The sequence below is a fragment of the Theropithecus gelada genome, chromosome 12 (genome assembly GCF_003255815.1).
Source record: "Theropithecus gelada isolate Dixy chromosome 12, Tgel_1.0, whole genome shotgun sequence".
Classification (NCBI taxonomy): Eukaryota; Metazoa; Chordata; class Mammalia; order Primates; family Cercopithecidae; genus Theropithecus; species Theropithecus gelada.
Window position 1 is genome coordinate 80,088,838 of NC_037680.1, and position 12,820 is coordinate 80,101,657.

The 12,820-nt window shown below is 36.8% G+C and overlaps 1 protein-coding gene across 11 annotated transcripts in view; it reads left to right on the plus strand.

The window, feature by feature from the left end:
• Window positions 1–12,820, plus strand: part of ABI2 (abl interactor 2) — a 109,434-nt gene that overhangs the window by 42,869 nt on the left and 53,745 nt on the right. For 5 of the 11 annotated variants that reach the window (XM_025404248.1, XM_025404249.1, XM_025404246.1 and 2 more), the window contains exon 3: window positions 9,206–9,382. In XM_025404248.1, coding sequence (XP_025260033.1) covers window positions 9,206–9,382 — 177 coding nt within the window. Of the gene's footprint in view, window positions 1–4,955; window positions 5,155–9,205; window positions 9,387–11,177; window positions 11,196–12,474; window positions 12,485–12,820 lie in introns of all 11 variants that reach the window. The other 6 variants (XM_025404252.1, XM_025404255.1, XM_025404256.1 and 3 more) reach the window with 3 other exon arrangements.

Here is a 12,820-nt window from a genome sequence, read left to right on the forward strand (position 1 = left end):
AAAAAAAAAAAAAAAAAAAAAAAGTCAGTTGAATATCAAAACTATTTGATATTCTTCAGACTAGAATTTTATTCTGTAGTGTAGAAGAAAACATTTTCTGCTTACAAAACAAATAGTAAATACTCTAAAACAGGGGTTGGCAAACCTTTTTTAAATAAAAGGCCAGAGGGTAGCTATTTTTTTGGTTTTGTGGGCCACGTATTGATAATTATTTTAGGTTTTATGGGCCACGTATGGTGTCATTCTCCTATTCTCTCTCTCTTCTTTCTCTCTCTCTCTCTCTCTCTCTCTCTCTGTGTGTGTGTGTGTATTTTTTTTTGGTGGGGGGGATGGAGTCTCATGATGTTGTCCAGGGTGGCCTTGAATGCCTGGTCTCAAGTGATCCTCCCACCTCAGCCTCCCAAAGTACTGGGATTACAGGCATGAGCCACCATGCCCGGCAAAGAGAGATGAATTGCAAAGTAAGGTAGAGATGTGGACAGATTTGAAAGACATTTTAATTATGTTTTCTTTTTTTTTTTTTTTTTTTTTATGTGTGTATTTTTAAACAACGATTTAAAAATGTTAAAACCTTTCTTAGCTTCTGGGCCATATAAAAGCAGGCAGCGGGCCACATTCTGGCATGGAGCCTTAGTTTGCCAGCCCCTCCTCTAAAATACTTTTTCCAAATGTTTGAGTGTTAAATTTTATTATGATGCTTGTGTTATTAAAAATATTGTATGTTTCTAGAGGGAACCAGGGGGTTCTTGAGACCAGATTTTTGTGCAACTTGGGCAAAAATAGTAGACTCTGAGAGTGTATAGTGAAGATTGAGTTGAAGGAATGGAGGGTTCAGTCAGGTCAAAGACAAGATTACACATTTATTGGAATGGCAATAAGCCTTAAGAGTTGTAAGGGTAGAGTTGTTTGGGACTAGTAGATACTAATTATCTAGGGTATTCAGTTTCTTTTCCCATTAGTATTTTTTTCCCTATTGGCTGGGTAAGAACTTTACCACCTTTCAGCCTCCTATTCCTTTTGTCCATTTTAACGAAAATGAACGCTGAACAGGATTGGCCTGAAAAGGATCAGGGCATCTAGGTTTTACCCTGGCTCTTCTGCTGACTTGTGTGACATTTGACTTCTTTGAACTTAAGTGTTTTCATCTGTAAGATAGGACTGTTTAGATAATTTCTTAGCTATCTTCCATCTTGAATTCCTTATTTTTGTGATTCTCACAAATGAGCTTGATTTTATTTGCTTCTATTCTGTTCTGTTGGTTCTGCTCTTTACCTCAATCTGTGTCCACTGGTCTCAACCCTCTATTACTTTAATTTAACTGAACTGTTTTCCCAAATTACTCTGAATTGTAATCCGAGGATGGGAATTCCATTGACTCTACTGTATTGGGGAGAAATACTTCAACAAAACAAAGTAGAAACCCACTCTTTCTAAATGTCAGATGTTTTCAAAAACAGGATATTCATTGATTAGGAATATATAGTATCAGACACTTTTTTCTATTAAAAGGACAATATAGTATTAAGTAGTATACTAATTTTTACTACATTCATCATATCTATAAGGTAGTAGTAGGGTTGGTTCTTAACATGGATTATGTTATGTGTTTTAGGGATGGTAAATTTTAAAGAAATTCCATCTCTAGCTTTGTTGCTGTTATCCTGTCCATTCTTCGGAAGCATATTATTAAAACAAATGACATTTTTGATCTTCAAACTGATAGTGGAGTTAAATTAACATTAAATATTTCCCCAGAATATATTATTGGAGTAAACATGTAATTTCACTGAATACTTGTACAGGCACACATACCTTTAAGTCAGTGTAGTGTAACATTATTATAAAGATGAATGTTTCTTACTGTGCCTATTATTTTGTGTCCTTTTCTAGTAAGTTTTTTTTTTTTTTTGAGACGGAGTCTCGCTGTGTCGCCCAGGCTGGAGTGCAGTGGCGCGATCTCGGCTCACTGCAAGCTCCGCCTCCCGGGTTCACGCCATTCTCCCGCCTCAGCCTCCGAGTAGCTGGGACTACAGGCGCCCGCCACCACGCCCGGCTAGTTTTTTGTATTTTTAGTAGAGACGGGGTTTCACCATGTTAGCCAGGATGGTCTCGATCTCCTGACCTCGTGATCCACCCGCCTCGGCCTCCCAAAGTGCTGGGATTACAGGCTTGAGCCACCGCGCCCGGCGTAAGTTTTTTTTTAATAAAAAGTTTGCAAAACACTTTTCAAACTAAAATCCTTATCAGTTTGTAAACTAAAATTTTTCTAAGCGAGGCCCATCTTTTTTCTTAGCTAGTAAAATTAGTCAGTACTTGTCCATGTTCAAGTTTGTGATGGCTTAGAATAAAAGATTAAGCAAGGTCAAAAGGCAACATAAAGAACTTAAGAAAGTAGTGCTCATCCCACCTTCCCAAGGGCTGAGTAGGACTCACTGGGCCAGGCGTTAAATTAGTTAGCAGGTAACAAGTAAAGGAACTGGAAAAGAATTAATATAAAATAATGTAAAGTTGGAAGTAATTGTTCTCAAGAGCTAGGTATTGAAAGGCAGTGGCAGATCTAAACCTTAAGAACTCAACAAGTAGGGTAGCTTTTACTGTCTAAAAACTTTAGGCTGGGTGTGGTGGCTCATGCCTGTAGTCCCAGCACTTTGGGAGGCTGAGACAGGTGGATCCCTTGAGGTCAGGAGTTCGAGACCAGCCTGGCTAACATGGCAAAACTTCATCTCTCCAAAAAATGCAAAAATTAGCGAGGTGTGGTAGTGTATGCTTGTAGTCCCAGCTACTCAGGAGGCTGAGGTGGGAGTATCACTTGAGCCCAGGTGGTCGAGGCTGCAGTGAGCCATGTTCATGCCACTGGATTCAAGTATGGGCAACAGAGTGAGACACTGTCTCAAAAACAAAAAAACCAAAAAAGTTTATATAGATAGCCTTGCTTAAGAATTTCCAATTTTGGCCAGGCTCAGTGGCTCACGCCTGTAATCCCAGCACTTTGGGAGGCCAAGGTGGGTGGATCACCTGAGGTCAGGAGTTCGAGACCATCCTGGCCAACATGGTGAAACCCTGTCTCTACTAAAAATACAAAAGTTAGCCGGGTATGGTGGTGGGCACCTGTAATCCCAGCTACTCTGGAGGCTGAGGTAGGAGAATTGCTTGAACCTGGGAGCAGAGGTTGCGGTGAGCTGACATTGTGCCACTGCACTCCAGCCTAGGTGGAAAGCGAAACTCTTGTCTCCAAAAAAAAAAAAAAAAAAAAAAAATTTCCAGTTTTAATTAAGGAGATACACTGAAGGTTATCAATATGTAATTATGCATAGAAAGTAGACTTTTTATACTTCCCAATTAATTTCCTACATAATTTTTATATCACTTTATAAAAAACTGAAAATTAGTTTGTTAGTAACTAATTTGTTTTATGAATGATACATAATTTGAAGAATAATTGTAATTTAAATATGTTTATTTGAAACATTAGCTTACTAATAAAAAAATTGAGACATACTTAAAAACACCCAATTTAGTTGGGTTAATCCACTGTAACTGTTTGACTGCAGATGTTTTCCCACACTGATGGGCAGCTAACTGAGGTAGTGCTATCCAATACAGTCAACTCTCAATTATCTGTGGTAATGGGAAATGACAATGCATGGATAATCCTAAAACAAAATATTTTATACAGTACCTTCCTGTCATCTGCTGGGGCCTGAGCATGTGCTTGGGTTCATGAGGGAGATGTGGGAGTGGGGCTCAGGCTTGCAAAGGAGCTGGGAGTCAGTATGGTTATCTCAAGGCCATAAAAGGTATCCTTAAGGAACCTGGGTTTCGCACTGTGGCTGAAGTGTCATGGGGGAAGCCTGCAGCATGCGAGATCAGCTTGGCAATATCAGTGAGAAGGATGGGGAAACTAATTAATAAGGAACTGTGGGAGAATAGATGTTTAAGTCCTACACAATTGCAGTGATATATCTTGGTGTGTTTTTTGGTTAACAGGATCTGTAGCAAACAATAATTATATTAATTGTGTACTTGCATTAGTTATGTTTGTCTTTGATTGCTAGCAGAACACATTTTTTACTTGCCACAGGTGAGTGCTTTTGTTGAGGCCTCTTCTAAATAAGTAGGTTTGTTGTCATATAACTAGTCACTTAAAAAACCCAGGATAAATTTGAAATACTTTTCTTACTTTTAAAATTCATCCTAAATATCAGTGTTGAACTTGTACTTCCAGAATTTAACTTAATGAAATTTAACATTATAATGTCAAAGAATATCCTGACAGCAAATGCAAGTGAATTTGATTTAGGAAAAACATAGTAGCCATATTTTATTTAAGAATATGTTACAGGAGCTTTCCTAAATTTCTTTTACAGCTGACAGTTGTCTACGAATTTATCAATGTTAAAGCTGCATGATAGATGTGAGGAGGGAGTGTTTATTATTCTGTCTAATTTGACTATGCTTATTTTCTATAAGTGAAAGCTATAAAAAAAAATTGAAGCAGATGATTGCTGAAAACCTTTAGAATCTTCTGGACCAACCTGAGAATCTTCTGCTTGTTTATGAAATAGATTTAGTGCTCTCTGTCAAATTATTCAAACTCCAAATAGAACCGTGGCCATTTTTTTTTTTTTTTTTTTTGAGATGGAGTCTTGCTGTGTCACCCAGGCTGGAGTGCAGTGGCCGGATCTCAGCTCACTGCAAGCTCCACCTCCCGGGTTCACGCCATTCTCCGGCCTCAGCCTCCCGAGTAGCTGGGAGTACAGGCGCCCGCCACAACGCCCGGCTAATTTTTTTGTATTTCTTAATAGAGACGGGGTTTCACCGTGTTAGCCAGGATGGTCTCGATCTCCTGACCTTGTGATCTGCCCGTCTCGGCCTCCCAAAGTGCTAGGATTACAGGCTTGAGCCACCGCGCCCGGCCGGCCATTTTCTAAAGGCATATTTTCTCCTGCCCATAGGAACTCCTGCAGTTCCACCCGGTGTGGTAGTATGATGGCAAGAATACAAATTATACCCTTGTTAGATTACGTTTATTATTATAGATGTTTTTTAAAAGTTATTTACTTCAGATATCTATACTTAGGCAAATTAGAGGCGTTGATCTTGAGTCGACTTGTGAAAAAATTTGGAAACAATTGCGATTTGAGATTGAATGAAGTAAGGGACCAGCTAATTAGTCCTTCCTCTATAGATCTTTGGTTCTCAACCAGGGAAGTTTTGCCCCCAAGGGGACATTTGGCAATGTTAGACATTTTTGGTTGTCACATCTCATGGTAAGGGAGTGCTACAGTTACCTACCTGGATGCTTTTCTATATTCTACAATTCTCAAGACAGCAGCCTTCACCCCCACCCACAACAAAGAATTATCAAGCCCAAAGTGTCAATAGTGCCACTGTTGAGTTACCCTGCCCCTAGTGTTTCTAAGATGTAGGCATTCTTTGAAGTAGACAATTAAAAGCATCATATAGCCAAACTAAATTACTTTGACTTTCTGTATACTTATGCTGTTAAAAAATTATGTTTAAAAAATATGCCTTCAGTTTTTACTGAGATTTGATATAAGAAGCAACAACAAATATATTTTTAAAGAGTTTAGTCCTGGGAAACATTTCACTTTCCTGATGAATTGATATATTTCTTTGTAACTCATTATGTTTCTACTTTGCCTTCTCTCCCTGGAGGTTTAGTGCCATTTTTTTTGCTCTATTATAACAATGACCCCTTATTTTAGGCTTATTGTTATCTTTTTATTTGCTATATTGGTCTTCCTTTTTACTGTTATGGTCTGTGGGTTTGGGCTTAGTGTGTGTTTGTGTGTATATGAAGAGAACATATGGGTAATATGTAAATGTCCCCAATCCCTAGACCAAGTCGCATCTCTATAAGATCAAATGAAGAGATTTCTAATTTATATTTTCATGCTTTTTTAAAGTCTCAATTTTTTAAACAATTAAGAAATATGTGCTTGTTAGAAAATATTACTGTGTGTTAGTGTAAATAATAAGTGGAAGATGATTTCTCCCTGTTCATTCTCCAGAGATTTATTAATATTTATAGTACATGCCAGGCACGGTGGCTCATGCCTATAATCCCAGCACTTTGGGAGACTGAGGCAGGAGCATTGCTTGAGGTCAGGAGTTGAAGACCATCCTGGGCAACACAGTGACATCCCATTTCTACAAAAAATAAAATTAGCTGGGCATGGTGGTGCACGTCTGTAGTCCTAGCTACTCAGGAGGCTGAGGTGAGAGGATCGCTTGAGCTTAGGAGTTCAAGACTACAGTATACTGTGATTGTCCCACTGCACTCCAGCCTGTGTGACAGAGTGAGACCCTGTTGCAAAAAAATGTATCTTTATAGTATGCAGATTTGAAATAGAAGCTATAAGCTTGTAATTCTGTTATGGTTGGTCAGGTTTACACTCTTGTAGTTTCATTTCTGAATAAGTTAAGTACATTTCTAAAAACTGAGGAGAATAAAAACAATGTCTTGAGGATTATATTTTCTGATGAACCTTTTATTGATCTGATAGACCCATTTTATTAAAAAAGTGTCATATTTTGTTTTTTGAAGCATTCTTGATGGTATGAAATAATATTTCTAGCCCATATTTTTAATGATTCAGAATGACTCACTAAACTTTATTCAAGGCCAGATACATTGGCTTACTCCTGAATCCCAGCACTTTGGGAGGCCAAGGTGTGTGGATCACTTGAGCTTAGGAATTCAAGACCTGCCTGGGCAACATGGAAAAACCCTAACTCTACAGACAGTATAGAAATTAGGCCAGCATGGTGGAACACGCCTGTAGTCCCAGCTCCTTAGGAAGCTCAGGCGGGAGAATCATTTGAGCCTGAGAGGTGGAGGATGCAGTGAGCCATGATCGGGCCACTCCACTCCAGCCTGGGCAACAGAGTGAGACACTGTCTCATAAAAATAAACTTTAATCAAAATGTGATTAATTTCCATTTCTCTAAAGTTAAAAATTAAGTGAATTCCAATGTCATCACTAATACGCAAACTTAGCTTTTCTGTTATAGTTTTCCCAAGCAGTTGAAGAGGAAAGCTATTCTCATAATTAGCCTAACATGCATAGAAAAGTTTAGAGATGATTTTTTTCTTAAAAAGAAATACTTAAAATTGTAAGATTACTACCATGGTTAGTTTTTTATTTGAGGTTCTGTTTATACATGCATTAGCTCTGGAACATACAGATCCTGTTGTTGTTAAGATCTCTTGGTTGTAGAGAAATAAGAGACTTTGAATTTGTTTCAAGCTTACCTCATACTTGAGGCAGTTTAGAAGGATAGATGATCTGTGTTCAGATTTCTTAAAGTAGTATTTTATAATGTCATTATGATTATCTTTTCTCTTCATTGTTACTACCAGGTTCTTTTACAAAGGGGAAATTGAAGTAGGACATTGAAGTGGGACTGGGGAAGAGTTAGCAAAAAATGTGTCTGTTGATTGCTGCTTGAGCTAGGAATTGGTTGTAAGAGATATGAACCATTTTAGTGAAGTAATCTTTCAAACTCTTTTGACTGCAACACAGGAAAAAATTTTTTTTACATTTTATTCAGCACATAATTCATGTATCTATTTATATACGTAATAAACAGACTTTTCAAGAAACGGTGCTTTTACCTTACTGTGGGTACATGCAGTCTGATGTTTCTGTTCTATTTGGTTTGAAATAATTGCTGCTTACATACCACTAAATTGCAGCTTGCAGTTTAAAAAAATTTTGCTTTAGTGTACTAACTACCTGTGTATGTGGAGAAATTCACCCCCTGTTAGCAAATAGAAGATTGTAATTACAGTACATTCTTACTCTTATGTCCTATGGAGCATTTAATAAATATAAATAAATTAATGAAATATTTTACAGGCATTTTGCCATGATAAAAATATAAGCAATTTTGCCCAAGCAACTTGGTCTTTTGGGGTCAAAAAATGGCTGTTTTGTTTTTTGAGACAGGGTCTTGCTCTGTCATCCAGGCTAGAGTGCAGTGGTGCAGTCATGGCTCTCTGCAACTTTGACCTCCTGGACTCAAGCGATTCTCTCACTTCAGCCTCTCAAATAGCTGGGATTACAGGCACGTGCCATCATACCCAGCTGCTTTTTGTAGAGACGGGATTTCGCCATGTTGCCCAGGCTGGTCATGAACTCCTGGGGTCAAGCAGTCTGCCCACCTTGGCCTCCCAAAGTACTTGGATTACAAGCCTGAGCCACTGTGCCTGGCTTTATTTTTAACATTATATTTCAGCCCTCTTTCCTTTTAAATAAAAAGATGTTTAGGCCGGGCGCGGTGGCTCAAGCCTGTAATCCCAGCACTTTGGGAGGCCGAGACGGGCGGATCACGAGGTCAGGAGATCAAGACCATCCTGGCTAACACGGTGAAACCCCGTCTCTACTAAAAAATACAAAAAACTAGCCGGCGTGGTGGCGGGCGCCTGTAGTCCCAGCTACTCCAGAGGCTGAGGCAGGAGAATGGCGTGAACCCGGGAGGCGGAGCTTGCAGTGAGCTGAGATCCGGCCACTGCACTCCAGCCTGGGCGACAGAGCGAGACTCCGTCTCAAAAAAAAAAAAAAAAAAAAGATGTTTAAACATGAATAGAAATTATAGGTCATTAAAAATGTAACTAGATTAATTTCAGGGGCTTTCTTAATCACTGTATTAGTCTGAATCTTAATGGAGAGGACAAAGTTAGCGTGCTTTAACCCAGGGGTTGGCAAACCTTTTCTGTAAAGGAGCCAGCTAATATATACTTCAGTTTTTGTGGGCCATGCCGTCTCTGTTGTGGCTCATCTCTGCCATTACAGTGTAAAGTCTAGACAAATAAGCAAGTAAGCAGCATGGTTGTATTCCAATAAAACTTTACTTATGGAAAAGGAAATTTGAATTTTATATAATTTTCACGTGAAGGGTTTTGGTGGTGGTTGTTCTTTTATCCAAACATTAAAAAATGTTAACACTACTCTTAGCTTGTGGGCTGTAAAAATCAGGTGATGGACCAGATTTGGCCATGGTTTACCAGCCCTTGCTTTAACCTGAAAATGGAGGAAGTCAGTAGTCCAGAAGAATAAAATTTAGCAAGCATAGTTTAGAATATGAGTAGCAATATTAAATCTCTAGGCATATATATTTTGATTTTTGTGGATATTAGAACTGTACATTTTTGTGTTTTTTACTTTATATTTTGCAGACAGTTGATATTCATAAAGAGAAAGTTGCAAGAAGAGAAATTGGTATTTTGACTACCAATAAAAACACTTCAAGGACGCATAAGATTATTGCTCCAGCCAACCTTGAACGACCAGTTCGTTATATTAGAAAACCTATTGACTATACAATTCTAGATGATATTGGACATGGAGTAAAGGTAGGTATAATTTTTTTCAAGCTTTTAAAAGTAGTAACCCATAATGAAACTAACGCTTGAGAAAATTAAGCTTTTTATCTACCTTTCTTTCCTAGAGGACAGTGTCTTGGCCCAGTTGTCGTGAAGATTCCTTGCTACTATAACTGTTTTACCCTTTTTGCTTTTTCTTAGTGCTGTATTCTCAAGTTTTAAACAATCATCTTTGAATGAATTGTATTTGCTTAGTGATGGTAATACCTCCTATGGTTTGAGTTAAAATAAGTGTAGTGTAATCTTTCCCATTTTAATTTAATATGGCTGATTAAAAAATCATTCATCATGTTATTATGAAAGTGTTTACCTTATCTCAGGTATTTATCAGCAGACTTTTGGCATTAGTTTTCAAAAACAACATATATTAATAAACATGTAGTTTGAATTTTTCTAAAATAATTTTATCCCAACATCTTGGGCAAAAATAGTGTTAGGTGAATTAATATTGCCACTGCTTTTGAGTGTATAGCTATTACATATTTTGACTGTCTTTTAAGATGTATTTGGGTGCCTAAAACGTGGAAATTTCATTTAAATTGGTATTTGAACCTAATGATTCAGAGCTTTAGCTGAGTATCAACTTACATCTGATCAGTAGTTTGAAAGACAGTGACTTATCAGATATGAGTAAATAAATATACATATATACATGCTTATAATGATACTGTACAGTTCATGTAGTTGATTTTTTTTCTAATATAAGCATACTTTAAAAACACACTGTTATGGATGGAAATCAGTTAAATCTAAATTTAATGTAGATCTAGGTAAAAAGAAAATATACACTGTAAATTTATTTTTAAAATCTCTCTTCAGAGTTTTGATCAAGCACTATTATCTGGAATATGGTATTTAATTTAACTTTTCTGAGACAAGGTCTCACTCTGTCACCTAGGTTGGAGTGCAGTGGCACAATCATAGCTTACTCCAACCTTGAACTCCTGGGCTCAGATGATCTTCCCGTGTCAGCTTCCCTGGGACTACAGGCACATGCCACCGTGCTGAGCTAAATTTTTTGTTTGTAGTGACAGGGCCTGTCTGTGTTGTCCAGGATGGTCATGAACTCCCGTCCTCAAGTGATCTTCCCATCTTGGTCTCCCAAAATGTTGGGATTACAGGTGTAAGCCATTGTGCCTGCCCAATATTTAATTTTATAGCCAATACCTACATGCATTTAGATTACTAATAAGAGCATGTTAAAGTAAGATGTGTAATTGGATGGTTAGTTAATAACTGAAATTTATTCTAACTTGGGAAAATTTATTCAAGGCTAACAACTGCTAATGGAATATTTTAGAATACTGCCAGAATCTAATGCCAAAAAGATACTTAGAATATAAAGTGTGATATTTCTGTTTGCCCAATTATGTAAGAAAAAATTAATCTGATTTTTTTTATATATATAATTCATTTGTTTACATCCCCCATTCTTAAAATTCTCAAAGTAAAATGTTTTTCTTTTAGGATTCTAGCCCCTTCATTTTTTGACTTTCCGTGTTTAAGGGTCATTAATTTGAAGAAATCTTTAATAAAATTAAATTTTTGAATAAAACAATGTCTTAAATTCATCAAAGAAACTTCTGTTCATGACACATTCTGCTTTAACCACTCTTTCTATGATCTACTGAAACATTATTTTGTTAATGCTGAATGCTTAACTTGTTTTTTCTTTTTTTCCTTTCTCTTCACATCCTGAAGTTTCAACTAACCTTTCAATGCTTTTTTTCCTTACCTCTTTTATTTGCTCCATTTATGCATTAAGTGGTTGCTTAGATTTAAGGTAAGAGATTCCAGGGCTGGATTTCCATTCTTTGTTCTTATGTAGAATATTACATATGGGGAGTTAAAGAGATAGTTAACACTTGGCCTTTTAAAACTCAATATAAATAATTCCTCCTTTTTGTTTTACTTTTTGTCATGCAACTTTGTGGTGTGTCTTCATGTTCCTTGCGGGCAGATATTTTTGTCTATTTTGTTCACTGCTCTATCCTTTGTGCCTAGAACAGTACCTGACACACATTAGGTGCTTAGTAAATATTTGTTGAATGAATGGTTATTTTGTAATGTTAATATATTTTGTGAAACTGAAATGTAAGGTACCCTATCATAAAAATGTTATGAAATATAATTAGCTGGATTTTTATAAATATAGAGACTTTGTTGTGAATTGGAGGGCCAATTAATGTGCTTTATTTTACCCTCCCCCTGTGTAATAGCCTTTTTATTCTATAAATGGTGTGCTTTCTGATATACCTTATGGACAATATGTCATTATCTTTTAATCAGTATAAAGAAATTGAGAAGCAGAAAATATTCAGTGGCACAGGGTTTTGTTTTAAGTTGCAGTATCATATTTTTGTGGAAAAATTATTCTTTTTGCCAAATAGCTGAATAAAGAATATATTTCAATATAAACTTTAAAAGTTTTTAAAGGTGAATATAATTATATACAAAACATCAAAAGCCTATGACAATATTTAACAGAGTATTAGTTAAGAATTAGAGATATTTCCTGTTATGATTCGTTTCAATAATGTTTTGGTATTTTGGAGGATTCGTGGTAAAAGAAATTCAACTATATTCAAGAAGCCTGCCTAAAATAGAAGGTTACTACAATTATATACCAAACTTAGCATGCATTTCTTCTTTGATTTTTTTTTGTAGGTGAGTTTCATAGTTTATTTTCAAATATATATTCCTCCCATCTAACACCCATTATTTGCCATATCTTCAGTGTAGAAAATGATGACAGGATGACTGAGCTTTGAATCATTAACTAGTACTAACTATGGCCACACAACTTTCACCTGCCCATGGTAGGTAGATTTGATTGGAAGAGCCCAAGCATATGGACTCCTGTATTGTTGATTGGATTGTTGGTTCCAAATCCTCAGTCATGGTGAGTAAGATGTGGAATTGTGAAGAAATTCCTTTTGCTTAAAATAGGTGGGTTGCAGTGAACTAGACCAAAAGCAGACTGTGGCTACTTTGGTCCTTTTACCCTAAAGTCTGTATTCAAATTTTGACCATTGATATGTTAACCTCCAAAGTGATAGAAGTACACGGAAAGTTTAACTGAAGAAAAAATATGGAAACAAACAAATTCTTTACCCTTAAAAGTTTAGCTTGTCCAAGCCACTGCCTTATGCTTGTTTTCTGTAAACCCCACTATGATTCCTTCTTGATGTTCCTGCATCAGGATCTGTTTCCATTGTGAGAGGTAGGCCAAACTGAGAGTCTCCTAGAAAGATCTAATGAAGAATCACACTTAGATAAGATCCCTGAGCTTTTTGGAGCCTGTGGATTCTTGCAAGTATCTTAGAAGTCTCCTGATGGGCAATAGCATTATAGATTCCTTATCCTCATTTTAATCAGGGTAGCTGATTAAATGTTGCTTTAAAATGT